Source organism: Pseudonaja textilis, chromosome 13 (genome assembly GCF_049901715.1).
Source record: "Pseudonaja textilis isolate UNSWEBS1 chromosome 13, rPseTex1.2, whole genome shotgun sequence".
NCBI classification, from domain to species: domain Eukaryota; kingdom Metazoa; phylum Chordata; class Lepidosauria; order Squamata; family Elapidae; genus Pseudonaja; species Pseudonaja textilis.
The window spans coordinates 15,188,869-15,205,624 of NC_142002.1; the positions used below are offsets into that span (position 1 = coordinate 15,188,869).

At 43.7% G+C, this 16,756-nt stretch overlaps 1 protein-coding gene and 1 long non-coding RNA gene across 8 annotated transcripts in view; both read left to right on the top strand.

Annotated features, from left to right (window-relative positions):
* Window positions 1-4,876, top strand: part of MAPK6 (mitogen-activated protein kinase 6) — a 30,955-nt gene extending 26,079 nt beyond the window's left edge. For all 7 annotated transcript variants that reach the window (XM_026709932.2, XM_087941909.1, XM_026709931.2 and 4 more), the window contains 2 exons: window positions 392-593; window positions 1,416-4,876. In XM_026709932.2, the coding sequence (XP_026565717.2) occupies window positions 392-593; window positions 1,416-2,511 (1,298 nt within the window). In that variant the 3' untranslated portion in view covers window positions 2,512-4,876. The remainder of the gene's footprint in view (window positions 1-391; window positions 594-1,415) is intronic.
* Window positions 1-16,756, top strand: part of LOC148124731 (uncharacterized) — a 116,100-nt gene that overhangs the window by 10,654 nt on the left and 88,690 nt on the right. The gene's annotated exons all lie outside the window — the stretch shown is intronic.

The following is a 16,756-nucleotide window of genomic DNA, read 5'->3' on the forward strand; positions in this document are numbered from 1 at the left end:
AGAGACATGTGAAGCATTTTAAAGCAGTATATAAGTCTAAGTGCAATTGCAGTTTTTCCTTCCTCCCTCCCTCCCTTCCCAGTGCTTAGAATGTAGCATTGCAAGTTAACTCTGCCCATTGCCAGGAGTTTGATCCAGATCAGCTCAAGGTTGCCTCTGCCTTCCATCCTTCTGAGTCAGTAAACTGAGGACCCAGATTGTTGGGGACAGTATGCCGACTCTGTAAACTGCTTAGAGAGGGCTGTAAAGCACTGTGAAGCAGTGTATAAGTGCTATTGTTATTGCTGTTCTGGTTTCAGAAATACGAAACACTGTGATAATAAAAGATGTGATCTTCATATTGTGTTCAAATTTATTTATTTTTTTAAATGTTTGGATTCATCCTCTGTAGCTTTGGACTTCCTGGAACAAATACTGACCTTCAGTCCCATGGACCGATTGACAGCAGAAGAGGCCTTGTCTCACCCTTACATGAGTATTTATTCCTTCCCAACTGATGAGCCCATTTCAAGTCATCCTTTCCACATTGAGGATGAAGTGGATGATATTCTGTTGATGGATGAAAGTCATAGCCACATCTATAACTGGGAAAGGTAAACTTTTGGGAAATCATTCTGGATATTTGTAGTGAGTGGTGCGGTGGCCTAGAGGCGGAACTTTCACAGTCTGGAGGCTGTAAGTTCGATCCTAGGTAGATTAGTTATTTTTCTGTCTGTGCAAGATGAAAATATATCTGCTGAAAAAAAAAACTCCCCATTGGCAACAGGAAGGGCATCTGGCCAGTAAACACTCAGCTCCATTCAATTGTCCAGACTCCACCCTACAAGGAATTATGGGGTCATTAAAAGAAGATGCTTCTGGACCGTTGTAGTAATATTTGAAATACCAGCTGATAAGAAAGTAGTAGAATGCCACGTGGTGTTAGATGCTGCTAAAATACACATCTGGCATGAACATTTGAGGGCATCTTGAAGACCAGGCATTTTCTTAAGTTGCATGCAAAGATAGTCCTTGACTTAGGACCATAATTGAGCCCTGAAATAGTCGTCGTTGCAGTTGTAAAGTTAAGGCATCAAGTGGCCTGATCTGAATTTCCCAGCACTTCTTCTGGCAGCAGTTAAGCGAAACCGGGTTGTAAGTAGCTTTTGGGGGGTGAGGGGAGCGGTTTTTCTCTCGTAACTTCAAATGGTCACTACGTGGCTGGTTATAACTTAACTGTTATGACCAGTCATAACTGCCTAGACTTGCCTGCATGATGTCACTGAGAAGTTCTCCAAATTAAAACCGCGAGACACGTGCATGGCTGTTGATGACCTGCAAAGCCGCTAAGCTTAAAAGGCGTGGCATTATACCTCGTCCTTCTGCTCTTCAGCGGAAACTTACTGTTGGCTCATGTAAGGCATTCCTTACTACAGGTATCACGAAAGCCAGTTCTCAGACCACGAATGGCCCGTCCACAACAACTTCGAAGCCGATGAAGTCCAGCGAGACCCCAGGGCCCTTTCAGATGGGACCGACGAGGAGGAAGTTCAGGTGGACCCGCGGAAATACTTGGACGGTGATCGCGAAAAGTACCTCGAAGACCCGGCTTTTGATACCCACTTCTCCACCGAGCCTTGTTGGCCGTACCCAGATCACCACGAAAACAAGTATTGTGATCTGGAATGTAACCATACCTGTAATTACAAAATGAGGTCCTCGTCCTACCTAGATAATTTAGTCTGGAGAGAAAGCGAAGTGAACCATTACTATGAGCCCAAGCTTATCATAGACCTTTCTAACTGGAAGGAGCAGAGCAAAGAGAAGTCAGATAAGAAAGGCAAGTCCAAGTGCGAAAAGAACGGATGGGTGAAAGCTCAGATAGCTCTCAAGGAGGCCTCCCAGCAGCTGGCGGAGAAGGAGAAGAGTCAAGCCTTTGACTTCGACTCCTTCATAGCGGGAACGATTCAGCTGAGCTTGCAGCACGAGTCGGCCGCGGTCGACAAGCTGAACGGCCTCAATAGCTCCGTGTCCCACCTAGAACCCAAGGGCATCTCTAAGTCGGTCAGCAGGGAGAAGCAGGAGAAAGGTATGGCTAACTTGGCCCAGCTGGAGGCCCTCTACCAAAGCTCCTGGGACAGCCAGCTGGTCAGCCACGGTGGGGAGGAGTGCTTCCTCATAGACCAGTTTTGTTGCGAAGTCAGGAAGGATGAGACGATGGAGAAGGAGAACCCCTCTTACCCCAGTTACCTCGACAGGTTCTTTAGCAGGAAGGAGGAGCCCGAGACCTCAGAAGCTGAGCCAGCCGGAGATGGGAAACTTGGGGAGAAAGACAGAGAGGGGAACTTTCTGAGCAATAGCGGAGAATTTCTCTTTAACAAGCACCTTGAAGCGATCGCTATCCCCCCGTTTCCCACCCCGGTTGGTTCACCCCTGAAGTCTTTGCAGGCCACCCTGACCCCTTCTGCCATGAAGTCATCTCCTCAAATCCCCCATAAGACCTACAGCAGCATCCTGAAACACCTGAACTAAAACAGCAGGCATTTCTTCCTTTCTTTCTTTCTTTTTTTTTTTTTGTACTTGCGAAATGTGTTCCTTTTTTTTTTTAATTATTATTATTATTGTTATAAGTAGTCTTTTTTTTATTACTTGAAATCAAATGATGTAACTTGGCTATGGATTTCCTTATAGTTTTTCCTGTTTACCATTGTTTTTAACCATCCGAAATTCCTTTTTTTTTTTTTTCCTCTTAACATGACAGTGTTTTGTTTAAAACTGGCATGTCGTTTGCACACCAAGGGTATATTAAAAAGAAAAAGAAAAAAAAAAAAGAAAGAGCTTGACAATGCAAATTAGAGGAGTAAACGAAAGAAATGCACTAAAACCAGTAGAAACACTCACCTTTTCGAGCAACTCGTCCTTTGCAGACAATAACAATCTTGCCTTGAAAAAAAAAATAAAATCACACCGCGAGACTATTCATAGCTGCATGAGAAAAATAATCTATATTTTTCCCCCCTCAAAACATTTCCTCCCCCCACCATTCATATGTATTTTAGAATTTTTCATACTGTACACATTTCTTCAACACATGATACCAGCAGCAACTGTAAATGAATGCAGAATTTGGTACGCATGTGTGCTCTACCTCAAAGTAACCGCAGTATGTGGCAAGCATTCAACCACCCGTAGTGCTTATCATAATGCACTTCTATTTAGCCAGCATTATTGTAGTTAGGTGGTATTACGGAGAAGAAGAAGAAGAAGAAGAAGAAGAAGAAACCATTCAATATTTATAAATATTCTGGTATGCATACTTTATAGTGGAAATGTTAATATGCAGCGGTTTTATTTATTTTAGCAGATTATATTTTCTGTAACGGTAGAAAGTCGAATTCTTTTGGACTTGCTTTACAGATGAAGTTCTCACTAGCACTGTTGGTTTGTTGCCTACATAGCTGAAATAGAGATTGAAATAACATCTTATTTTGAGGTGATCCGTGTGAGTTTTTTTTAAAAAGATTTCCCTTCAAGTAAAATGTGTATAGGAATTTGCAATCTGGGGGTGCTCTCTCTCTCTCTCTGTCTCTGTCTCTCTCTCTCTCCAAAGGAATTAGGAATTGTTTTTAATCACAAAATGCTCCTAGAAGTCTTAATTGTGTTAATTTTTTTAAAAAACAAACAAGCGATTTTTGTAACGTTAGTTGTGTGCATGGAAACAATTAGGGTACAACATTTCTGTAGGTTAAAGTTCTCTATGGTCAGGCCTTTTGTTTTTAATTGTATGTTTTTATGAATGATGCTTTCTGTCTCACCTCCCCAAATAAGCATGAGTATTTAATTAGGTTAAATGTAGCATGTAGCATCTCAATCTTCTGGCAGTTCGTTTTGCCTTCTGCATTTGGGGTTGGGCGGGGCGGGTTTTGCTTTCATATTTGGGAAACTATGTACCATTGGCTCCCCTGTTTCAAAGAAACAAATGAAATAAAAACATGGCCAGCAAAAAAACCGAATCTCGTGGTCTCCACAGGTGAATGCCCCAGGTAGACTTGGGATCTTCCCAAGCTGAGCAGCCAAAATCTGGCGCCTGTTTGGAGGTCTTCAAACTGGACACAGGGCCTTTGTAAACAGCCAAAGTTGAAAGATTTTCCCTTGCATTTGTTTTTTTTTTAAACACAGTTTAGAGCTTGCTAGCTGGGGAATTCTGGGAGCCGAAGTCTGCCCGGCTTAAAGTTGCCAAATACAGGTAGTCCTCGATTTACAATAGTCCATTTAGTGACCATTCAAAGTTGACACGGCACTGGAAAAAGGGACTTAGGACCGCTTTTCATACTTCATGTCCACTGCAGCCTCCTCCATGATCAAAATTCAGGTGCTTGGCAGCTGGTTCATGTTTATGACGGTTGCTGTGGCCCAAAATCACGTGATTGACCCTCTGAAAGGCAAAAGTCCGTGGGGAAGCCGGATTCACTTTAACAACCTAACTCAACAACTGCAGCGATTCACTTAACAACTGGGGTGAGAAAGGTCATAAAATGAAACAAAACTCACTTAACACATTTTGGGCTCCATTGTGGTCACAAGTCGAGGACTACCTGTATGGATTGAGAGCGCGTGGCCACCATTGCAGTACTCTGGGAGGGAGATCGCTCTTTCCTCACGGCCGGTGAATTTTAAATCCAGATGTTCTCTTTGTGTTCAGAGCCGGGGTGAACATCTGGATAAAATGCACTTGGTTTTAAGATGAACGTGTCTCCACCTGCACTGCAGGGTCCATGGAGTTGGAGGCATTTCTATGAAGTGGTTTATTTTATGTGGCTCTCTGTTTTTATATTCGAAATGGCACTTGAGTTGCAGAGTTTTGTCCAAAGGAATAAACACAGGACCGTAAGGAGAATTGATCTGGCTTCTTTTTGCTGCTATAATTAGGGGGAAAAAATCCTTGACGTTCCATAAACTTAAGTCACCCTGAATGTTTACCTCATGAATTTCCTAAGCCAGGGGTCTTCAAACTTGACAGCTTTAAGACTTGTGGACTTTAACTCCCAGAATTCCTCCTCCAGTCATGTTAGCTCAGGAATTTATCTGGGAGTTGAAGTCCACAAGTCTTAAACTTGCCAAGTTTGAAGACTCTTGTCCCAAGCCATATCCGATCAAGAATACAATAACTGCACCACATCTTACTCGATTTGTTCCAACTCTGGACGACATGCTAGAGGGATTCCCGGGGCCTTCAATATCTGAAGTGTGTAGTTTTGTGGACAAGCATTAGTGCTACTTCCCGGTTCTACGTTGCACCTAACCAAAACCTTACTCTAGATTTCTTCAGTTTGCAGGAACACTTGAGGGTGGGGGCACAATTTTGCACTGAGCTATTGTCTGATGGCGGAATAGTTTTATCCATGAGTATTTATTCCTGGCCACAATGATGTCAAGATGACACTCCCTGCTTTACACTGTGTTTGTGGCACAATTACCTCATCAGTCTCACCATTACGTCCGATGCAAGGTCAGTCCTATCATTTGTGCAATGATGCTTCCACTCTCCCACCAATGGAGGACTTTGGGAGCGGTGTGCCACTGACCGGTGTCCTGATCTTTCCCTCTTGCATAACACCTTCGTCGCTGCCGGGCAAGGTGCTACTCGTGTTCCTGGTCCGTTAACCAAAGTCTTTCCTTGCAACATCTGGAAAACATCCCCTTCTCAATCAGAAGCGGTTCTGCCTTTTGGGGCCGATGGCATGGGTGGATGAGTGGGAACCTACAATTGGCAAGTCCCTTTTTTCCCGCCGCAAGAGAGATGCCAACTGGAGAACCCTCTGAGAAGGGACAGGGCCATGAATGGAGCTTACCTAACAAGGCTCCCAGTTCAAAACCAAGTGGATAACATTCTTCAATCTCTTGGATAATTTGAGACAACTACCACAGTAACAGCAGCGTCGGTGGCTCAGTGGCTAAGACGCTGAGCTTGTCGGTCAGCAGTTCGGTGGTTTAAATCCCTAGCGCCGTGTAATGGAGTGAGCTCCTGCTACTTGTCCCAGCTTCTGCCAACCTAGCAGTTCAAAAGCAGGTAAAAAATGCAAGTAGAAAAATAGAGACCATTTTGGTGGGAAGATAACAGCGTTCCGCGCTCCTTCGGCGTCTAGTCCTGCCAGCCACATGACCACGGAGACGTCTTCGGACAGCACTGGCTCTTCTGCGTTGTAACGGAGATGAACACCGCCCCCTAGAGCCTAGACTAGCATGTATATGCGAGAGGAAACTTTACCTTACCCACAGTAACGTACAATCACAATTGAGCCCAACATTTATGTTGATTTAAGTGAGACATTGGTTAAGTGAGTTTTGTCCCATTTAATGACTTTTCTTGGCACCGTGAATCGCTGCAGTTAAGTCAGCAACATGGTTAAGTGAATTGGGGTTCCCCATTGATTTTGCTTTGTCGGAAAGTCACAAAAGGGAATCGCGTGATCACCCGGACACAGCAACGGTCATATACCCGAGTCAATTGCTAAGCATTTGGATTTTGGTCACACGATCATGGGGATGCCACAACTGTCACAAAGATGAGAAACGGTCGTAAGTCACGTTTTTCAGTGCTGTTGTAACTTTAGTCACTAAATGAACTGGTAAGTCGCGGGCTACCTGTAGTAGGTATAAACACCCAGGAAAATGCTCAGGGTAATGGAAGAGTTGTGAAAAAGCGAATGATTTCCCTGCCATATTTTATTCTGCTCCAATTTCTGCTTTACATGCTGTGCTGGTGAAAATCCTCCTTTCCAATTCTTCCTTTTCCTTCCTCTGAATCAAGTTTATTGTGTAGCTTTTACTACAGAGACGGACGTGTTCTCTGTGCAGCTGACTGCTCCGTAGAATACTGCAGGAATCGTCATAGCTATATTGCCTTCTCATTTTTAACTCATAAGCTGCAAAGAGGCCTCAATAGGCCAGTGGGATTAAATGAAATATAATATAATAAAATGGGCCCCAAACACACCAGTAGTAGTAATTAAATTCTGGGCAAATCCCCTTTAAAACAGAATCCTTTTTTATTGTTCTTTAGGCGGGCAGTAAAGATGCTTCATTTGAAGATATTTCAGTCCGCGGCCGTGCTACCATATAAAATCATGCTCTTGAATCCAGAGGATCTAAGACAGGATCTCCAGTGCTTAGTGGTATCTATATGGAAAAAGATTTCGTGTTGTTGTTTCCTTTTTTAGGCAGTGAGCTAGATGCACACACCAGACAATATCGGCCCCAAATCTCCCCTACTGTATCAGGTCTTTTGTGAGCTCTCAATGCTCAATCCATCATTCCGCGTCCTCACAGGGAATGGACTGGGCTTCATCGTGATGGCTCCTGCACAGAGCTTTCTGCAAAAAAAAAAATGTGTACGTTCCCTGTAGCAACAAAATGAGATCTAAATAAATTACATTTTTATGACAGCAATGAGAAGCTGTGGCTTCCCTGCTTCATAGCATGGAAGCAGAGCTGGGCTTCGTTGAGATTCAAAATGGCCATTTTGATCCTCTTTGTCTTGCATGACTCTTAGTTAAGTTGAAGTATTTCTGTTCTAACTGCTGATTTTATTTTTTTTAACCGATGGTGATAACCCCTAGAGATTAGGCTGAGTGTCTCCACGGAGGGCATTACTGAAAAAATGATCCTGAATTTTGAATTTTCTGAAATGTATTACAATTACATTCCCCAAGAATTTTAGCTAAAATAAAAAGAACAGCTGGACAACTCTGTGTGACCACTAGATGATGACAAAGTACAAAGAGAAACCTGTGGCTGCCACCTAGTGGCTGGCTACGTTTCTGCGGCTCTGATTTTATTGCCTCAACAACACAGGAGATATACACTGCTCAAAAAAAATAAAGGGAACACTTAAACAACACAATGTAACTCCAAGTCAATCACACTTCTGTAAAATCAAACTGTCCACTTAGGTAGCAACACTGATTGACAATTAATTTCACATGCTGTTGTGCAAATGGACTAGACAGCAGGTGGAAAGCAAAGGCAGTTAGCAAGACATCCCCAATAAAGGAGCGGTTCTGCAGGTGGTGACCACAGACCACTTCTCAGTTCCTATGCTTTCTGGCTAATGGTTTGGTCACTTTTGAATGCTGGCGGTGCTTTCACTCTAGTGGTAGCATGGATGGAGTCTACAACCCACTCAAGTGGCTCAGGTAGTGCCGCTCATCCAGGATGGCACATCAATGCAAGCTGTGGCAAGAAGGTTTGCTGTGTCTGTCAGCGTAGTGTCCAGAGCATGGAGGCGCTACCAGGAGACAGGCCAGTACATCAGAAGATGTGGAGGAGGCTGTAGGAGGGCAACAACCCAGCATCAGGATCGCTACCTCCACCTTTGTGCAAGGAGGGACAGGAGGAGCACTGCCAGAGCTCTGCAAAATGACCTCCAGTGGGCCACAAATGTGCATGTGGCTGCTCAAACGGTCAGAAACAGATTCCATGAGGGTGGTATGAGGGCCCAACGTCCACAGGTGGGGGTTGTGCTTACAGCCCAGCACTGTGCAGGACGTTTGGCATTTGCCAGAGAACACCAAGATTGGCATATTCGCCACTGGCACCCTGTGCTCTTCCCAGATGAAAGCAGGTTCACACTGAGCACATGTGACAGATGTAACAGGGTCTGGAGACGCCATGGTGAACGTTCTGCTGCCTGCAACATCCTCCAGCATGAGCAGTTTGGCAGTGGGTCAGTAATGGTGTGGGGTGGCATTTCTTTAGGGGGCCGCACAGCCCTCCATGTGCTCGCCAGAAGTAGCCTGACTGCCATTAGGTACTGAGATGAGATCCTCAGACCCCTTGTGAGACCATATGCTGGTGCGGTTGGCCCTGGGTTCCTCCTAATGCACAGCAATGCTAGACCTCATGTGGCTGGAATGTGTCAGCAGTTCCTGCAAGATGAAGGCATTGATGCTATGGACTGGCCTGCCCGTTCCCCAGACCTGAATCCAATTGAGCACATCTGGGAGATGATGTCTCGCTCCATCCACCAATGCCATGTTGCACCACAGACTGTCCAGGAGGTGGGGGATGCTTTAGTCCAGGTGTGGGAGGAGATCCCTCAGGAGACCATCCGCCACCTCATCAGGAGCATGCCCAGGCATTGCAGGGAGGCCATACAGGCACGTGGAGGCCACACACACTACTAAGCCTCATTTTGACTTGTTAGTCAAAATGATATTACATCAAAGTTGGATCAGCCTGTAGTGTTTTTTTCCACTTTAATTTTGAGTGTAACTCCAAATCCAGACCTCCATGGGTTGCTAAATTTGATTTCCATTGATAATTTTTTGTGTGATTTTGTTGTCAACACATTCAACTATGTAATGAACAAAGTATTTAATGAGAATATTTCATTCATTCAGATCTAGGATGCCTTATTTTTGTGTTCCCTTTATTTTTTTGAGCAGTGTATATTATATAAATCAGTTTGTTTTGACTTGTGCAGGTTGGCAACAATTCAGATAGAGAATTCTGAACTATTTCATAACAATGAGAAAGGTGCGTTCGACAAAGTAGATACGGTAAATTATTAACTATATTATTATTTCCTTGGTATTCCCCCAAAGCATACCAGTTTTACATTATCTCCAGCTCTTAATTTTCTTATTCTCTCTTCCTCCTTCCCCTTTTTTCCTTACTAATTGCAAGCTTACATCCTTTGATCCATTAATAATAAACTTGTACTGGTTAGTACCTCATTTATAAAGTGTTTTCAGACGAGAATCACGTTCAGGCAAAATCTCCAATTTTTATTTTCATACTGCAAGATGCTTTCAGTCACATCACAGATTGCTTCCAAAACACTTTTGTATCAACACCAGTTTGCTGTGCCTCAAATTTTATTTTGGCTCTAGAAAAACCAAATGATGCAATTTTGTAGATACCGAGAGTGTGTTGCCTTAATCCAAAAACCTGGATTTGGGAAAAGTTTTCAGAGAGAACATCAACCAAGTTTCATGTCATGCATGCAAACCGGCAAATAATCGGCTTGCATTTGCAATGATAATCCAGAGTGTGTTAGCAAATTGTACAAGTTGCGTAATTTGATGCAATACAGTTGTTTCTGTAGCTACCAGCCTAAAAGTCATTGCTTTCCAAAATGTACATTATTCAGTCTCTTCATTTTTTTTCACATCAGCATTAAATATAATCCATTATGATTATGTAACTTTTACTTTTTAAAAAAGACTTTCTCGAAGCAGTCTAAAAACAGCAACATTTCTTTTTTTCACCTCTTACATAAAAAATACTGTGGGAAATAACTACCTTGTGCTACACGAAGCACTGAAGAAAACACTTCGATTGTGTTTTCCTTCGCACTTCACTAATTATAGTTTTGGTGTGACCGAAAATCATATGAGCAGACTAACAGATTTATTATGACTCAGACTTGGATGTAGGCAAGGATTTTGACCGGGTGTGCTTTTGCAAACTGGCACAAAAGCGTTTCTCAGAAACGATTTTGGGGCAAATGAGTCTCTTTGCTTAAGTTGGGCAGCCAGCCTGTTGCTCCCATTGAGGTAGGAAGTGTCGCGTTGACTGAATTTCCATTTTTTTTCCCCTTCGTGTAGCAGCTGAGTGTTTCTTGCTTGTTGAATCACTTGGAAACAGCTCTGTTCTATTTCAGCTCTGGGATGGGACAAGACCTCACTCAAAATACTGCATCCAGTTTTGGTCACCATGATACAAAAAAAAAAAAATAAGTTGTGGAGACTCTAGAAAGCGTGCAGAAAGAGCAACAAAAATATGCAAGGGACTGGAGGCTAAAACATAAAGACCAGTTGCAGGAATTGGATAGGTCTACTCTAATGAAAAGAAGGACTAGGGGAGTATTCCAATATCTGAGGGAGTCAAGCTATTCTCCAAAGCACCTTAAAAGCAGGACAAGAAGCAATGGGTGGAAGCTAATCAAGGAGAAAAGCAATTTAGAGCTAAGGAGAAATTTCCTGACAGTTGGAACAATTAATCAATGGAACAACTTGCCTCTAGAAGTTGTAAATGCTCCAACACTGGAAGTTTTTAAAAAGATGTTGGATTACCATTTGTGGCAATCCAATTGTTATTGGGCAGGGGTGGATAAAACAACATTGGGAGTTAACTATTTTCAACGCTGACTTTTCACAGTTATCCGTTGTTGAATCTCTTAGCCACGATTGGGAATACAGCAATAAACTCTACAATTGCAACACCACAAGTGTGAGTAGCCTGGTTTATTGATTCAAAGATCCAGTTCTTGGCAGAAACCAACAGATTATAGAGTTTCTTGCCTGAGCAGGGGGGTAGACTAGAAGACCTCCAAGGTTCCTGTTGCTCTATTCTGTTGCTCTTGTTGAAAGAGCTTAGAACTAGACAAACTTGAGGATGGGGCAAGTGATTATGATAAGCCTCTCCCATGCTAAGTGATGGTTTATCAGCGTTTGCAACAGGAAGTACAAAATAGTCCTCGACTTATCACAGTTGATTTGGTGACCGTTCAAAGTTACGACGCTGAAAAAAAATGACAAGCATTTTTCACACGACTATTGTAGCATCCTCATGTTCACATGGTCAGAATTCCGATGCTTGGCACCTGACTCATATTTATGACAATTGCAGTGTCCTAGGGGCATGTGATATGTTTCCGTTGGGCTCAGCTGTGGTTGTAAGACAAAGGCTACCTGTGGCCACATGGCTGGTGGCCCAACACATTTTATTTTTCACACTTCTCCCATCCCCTGCTGTGTTCCTCCTCTACCCTGTGGCAACCAAGATGTGTCAGTCACTTCTGGAAGCTGACCTTTGCCAGAATTCCCTGGAGGTATTTGCAAGCATTAAAAAAAAAAAAGCCCACATTGACTCATCTTGAGCAGCTACTAAAAATACGTTCTTAGTCACGATGCAGTTGTTCAGCTTTTTGGGAGCCTATGGGCTGCAGCAGCTCCGTTTCAGATAATTAAAGAAGAAATTGCTCATTCTCGGAACAATGTAAAATAGTGCTCAGAGCAGTTAATGGATTCTCCTTGGAACGATGGTGTGCAGGATACGAAAAGCCCAAATGCAGGCAAGGCCATGATCCAGAACCTCTGATTCATTGATAAATTAACCCCACAGCCATTGGGTCTGAATAATCACAGGATAATCAATATCTCATTGATTCATCTTTCTAACATAAGTGTGTCTGGGAGAGCATTAGAGAACTGCTTCTTTTTATAATCCAAGCGATTATTCCAGGAATGTGACTTTCCATAATTATACTTAAGAATTCAATATTGGAAAGGGGATGAAAAGTCAACGCCTCAATTTAAGAGATTAATGCACAGGTCTTCTTGTAACCCTGATACAAAAGACCCAGGACCCATTAATCACTCTATGAGACCTATGCTGGCAACAGACCATTGTAGGGTCATTGTTTTAGCGGTCATTTTTACAATCAACCCAACTTGTTGCAACCTACAAAAACAGTACCTAGACAGTTCAGAACAGAGAGTAACAGAGTTGGAAGGGACCTTGGAGGTCTTCTAGTCCAACCCCTTGCTCAGGCAGGAAACTCTATAGCATTTCAGACAAATGGTTGTCCAGGCCCTTTTTGAAAGCTTCCAGTGATGGAGCATCCACCCAAAAAAATGTTGCCAGGGATGAATAGGCAGCAATATGAAAGAAAGAAAGAAAGAAAGAAAGAAAGAAAGAAAGAAAGAAAGAAAGAAAGAAAGAAAGAAAGAAAGAAAGAAAGAAAGAAAGAAAGAAAGAAAGAAAGAAAGAAAGAAAGAGAAAGAAAGAAAAGAAGGAAGGAAGGAAGGAAGGAAGGAAGGAAGGAAGAAAGAAAGAAAGAAAGAAAGAAAGAAAGAAAGAAAGAAAGAAAGAAAGAAAGAAAGAAAGAAAGAAAGAACCTGATTGGACTGTAATGGAGAATGGGGAGTATGGAATAGAATGGAGAATGGACCGGAGTAGGATAGGATAGGATAGGATAGGATAGGATAGGATAGGATAGGATAGGATAGAATATGTAGTAGAAGGTGAAATAGAAGATGGAATAGAATAGAATGGAAGGTGGAATAGAAGATGGAATGGAATACAATAGATAGAATTAGAATAGAATGGAATGGAATAGAATGGAACAGAGTAGAGTAGAGTGGAACGGAACGGAACGGAACAGAACAGAACAGAACAGAACAGAACAGAACAGAATAGGAATAGGAATAGGAATAGGAATAGGAGTTCTTTACTGGCCATATGTGATTGGACACACAAGGAATTTGTCTCCAGTGCATAAGCTCTCAGTGTACATGCAAGCAACAAGTGATAACTCATGATCATAATCATAAGATGCAATCATAAATCATAAGATACAACACTCAAGTCATCGGATACTAAATAAAGCAATCAACATAAATCCTAAGATACAAACAGCAAGTTGCAGTCATAAGATGCCAACGCAGTAAGCATTTCCTATTATAGAAGGATAATAGCAATACAGCCCTATTGTATTAATCTCTGGAGTTGAGCTAAATCTTTGAAGAGATCTGCAGGAGAATCTCTTTTCTCGACCCAAACCTTGCAAGCTGCCATCTGAATCACGGACCATGTTCTAAATATGTCGCTGTGGCTCTGGCATGTAAATGCTCCTGGCAGGAGGCTAATCTCAAAGTTGAAGTGTGAGTGACAATGCTCAGTTAGGGAACTGCTGGGACCCTGTGTAGGAACATAGAGAAATGTCACCCCACGCTTGTCTGCTAGTTTGTCCTACCAGGCCCCTTGGACTTAATTCTAAATTCAGAATCGCTCTCTGCTTTCTCCAAGAAACTGGCGTGATAAACCAGCAGGCAAGTTTCATTCGGTTCAGCCCAGATGTTTTGCCTCTAGGTCAGGGTTTTATTGTACTTTGTTTTTCCACTTCCTTCACTGATTGGCGTGCTTGTTCTTTGCCACATTTTCAGCCAACTTTCCAAGGGCTCTTAATTTTAAAGGAAAAATAACAAAATAACAGGGTTGGAAGGGGGCCTTGGAAGGATTCTATCTTGTCCAGCCTCCTATACCATTCCAGACCAATGTCTGTCCAATCTCTTCTTGAAAACCCAGTCTTTAGAAAATAGGTTGACCCCCTCTTCTTTATGGCAACCCTTCAAATAATGCTATGATAACAGATAAACAGTTGGAAAGGACCTTGTAGGTCATCTAGTCCAACCCCCTGCCCAAGCAGGAGACCCGACACCATTTCTGATGGATGAAAGTCCAATCTCTTCTTGAAAGTCTCAACTGATGGCGCTTCCACAACTTCCGAGGGCAACTTCTGTTCCAGGGGTTGATTGTTCTCACTGTCAGAAAGTTTCTCCTTATTTCCAGGTTAAAGCTCTCCTTGTTCAGTTTCCATCCATTATTCTTTGGCCTTCGGGTGCCTTGGAGAATAGCTTGACCCCCTCCTCCTCTCTGGGGCAGCCCCTCAAATATTGGAAGACTGCTATCCTGTCTCCCCTGGTCCTTCTCTTCCCTAGACTAGCCAGGCCCAGTTCCTGCAACCATTCATCATATGTTTTAGCCTCCAGTCCCCTCATCATCCTGGTTGCTCTTCTCTGCACTTTTTCTAGAGTCTCAACATCTTTTTTATAATGTGGTGACCAAAACTGGATGCAGTACTCTAGGTGTGATCTTACTAAGACTTTATGGAGTGGTATTTGTACCTCCCTTGATCTCGATTGTATCCCTCTATTAATGCGACTTAGGATTGTGTTAGCTTTTTTGTCTTTTTTAGCTTTTGATGTCATCCCCAGTTCTTCTTTTCACTAGACTAGACATACCCGATTCCCACAACTGTTGCAAAAAGAAAGGAAGAGGCCAACAAAATGCAAATTAACTGTTAATATGTTTAGAATAAACCTTCTCACTTCCTGAGAGAACATCCAGAAATGTTTGACATAGGGATGATCAGGGAACAAGGGATAGATACGGAGGTCTGTTTTGAAAGCAGGAGAGTGACAGAATCACATCTGGAAAAAAGGACTTTCTCTGTAGTTTAAGTTTGTTTGTTTTTTTAAAGAATTTCCATCTATGAATATACAAGTGGTAATTTAGTATCTCAATTTCATTTATTTTCTCTGCCTGAAAGTAACATCATTGTTATATCTTGAACACCCGCGTAATTTACTGCTAAACTCCCATTTATGTATTTTGGCAATATAGAGCACCACTCTAGGTTCGTAGTTCCATTTAATTTATTGCATCACTGGGGTGGGAAGCTTCTCCCTCCTTCAGGAATTTTTATGAGCCAAGGAAATCTAAACAGTAACTAAATCACCTTGCAACAATGCGATGGGGTTAAATTCCCACCCGTCTCATGCCTTCCAATTGGGGGTGGTCTTTTGCTGGGAGTGAAAAGTCAAATGTGACCCAGGCCGATCATAAAAGCCAGTTTGCTGTAGTGGTTAAGGCATCAAGCTCTAAACCAGGAGACTGTGAGTTCTAGTCCTGCCTTAGGCACTAAGGCAGTTGGGGGACCTTGGGTCAGTTGCTCTCTCTCTCAGCCCTAAGAAGGAGGTAGTGTGGCCAGCCACTTTTGAAAATGCTGCCAAAAGACAGCATGGATGTGCCTAGGTAGTCATCGGAAGTTGAGTCTGACTCGGTGGGACATTTCCCACCCCAGCCCCCCAAAAAAAGTCCAATCAAGAGTTTTAGAACATAGAACTTCATCAAAGTTGGAAAAGACCTTCGAGATCTTATATGTGCAGATTAACAGTTAGAAGGGACCTTGTAGGTCATCTAGTCCAACCCCCCGCCCAAGCGGGAGACCCTACACCAGGGGTGTCCAATCTTTCACCTTCCCTGGGCCACATTAGAAGATGAAAATTTGGTTTGGGCCGCACATAAAATAAAATAACAGTAACGATACCTGATCATCCCAAAAAAACATAGAAAACATAGTTAACGTATTAAATTTATTTGGAAATGAAGTCAGTGAGATGTTTTTATTATTTATTATTTATTATTTATTAAAAATTATTTATTTTTATCACGTTTTTTAATCACAGTTTTTATCACAGTTTATTTTCCGCCAAATTTTGGGGGAAGTGGGGCGGAGAGCTCGCCCGCCTCACGCCTACCTCTCCTCCTGCAAATGGCCTGGCTGGATGAGGCAGGACTGGAAGGCAGAAGCAGCAGCAGCAGCGGCGGGGCAGAAGCCTTCCCCACCACCGCTGCTGCTTCTGCCCCCGCCCGCCCGCCGCCGCTGCCCCTGCCGCGCTTCTGCCCCTGCCGCCGCTTCTGCCCCTGCTGCCACCCCCCCGCCGCTACGCTTCTTCCCCGTCCCGCTTCTTCCCTGTCGCAGGGACAGCGGCGGCGGGGGCAAAGCAGCAGCGGGGCGGGAAGAAGCGAGCAGTGGCGGGGGTGGCAGCAGGGGAAGAAGTGGCAGCGGCGGGGGCAGAAGCAGCGGCGGGGAAGAATTGGCGGCAGCGGCGGCAGAAGTGGCGGGGGCAGCAGCGGCAGTGGTGGGGGCAGCGGCGGCGGCAGTGCCGGCGGCGGCAACAGCAGGAGGTGGCACTCTGACGGCGCCCGCCTTTTCTCTTGCTGCTTAGCCTGGCACTTGCCTCGCCCGCCTCGCGCCTTCCTCTCCTCCTCCTCCTCGCTGGCTCTGGCACGAAGGTTGGGGTGGGCACTGGGCCGCATTACGAGGCGACCTGGGCCGCATGCGGCCCATGGGCCGCGGGTTGGACAAGCTTACCCTACACCATTTCTGACAAATGGCAGTCCAGTCTCTTCTTGAAAACCTCCA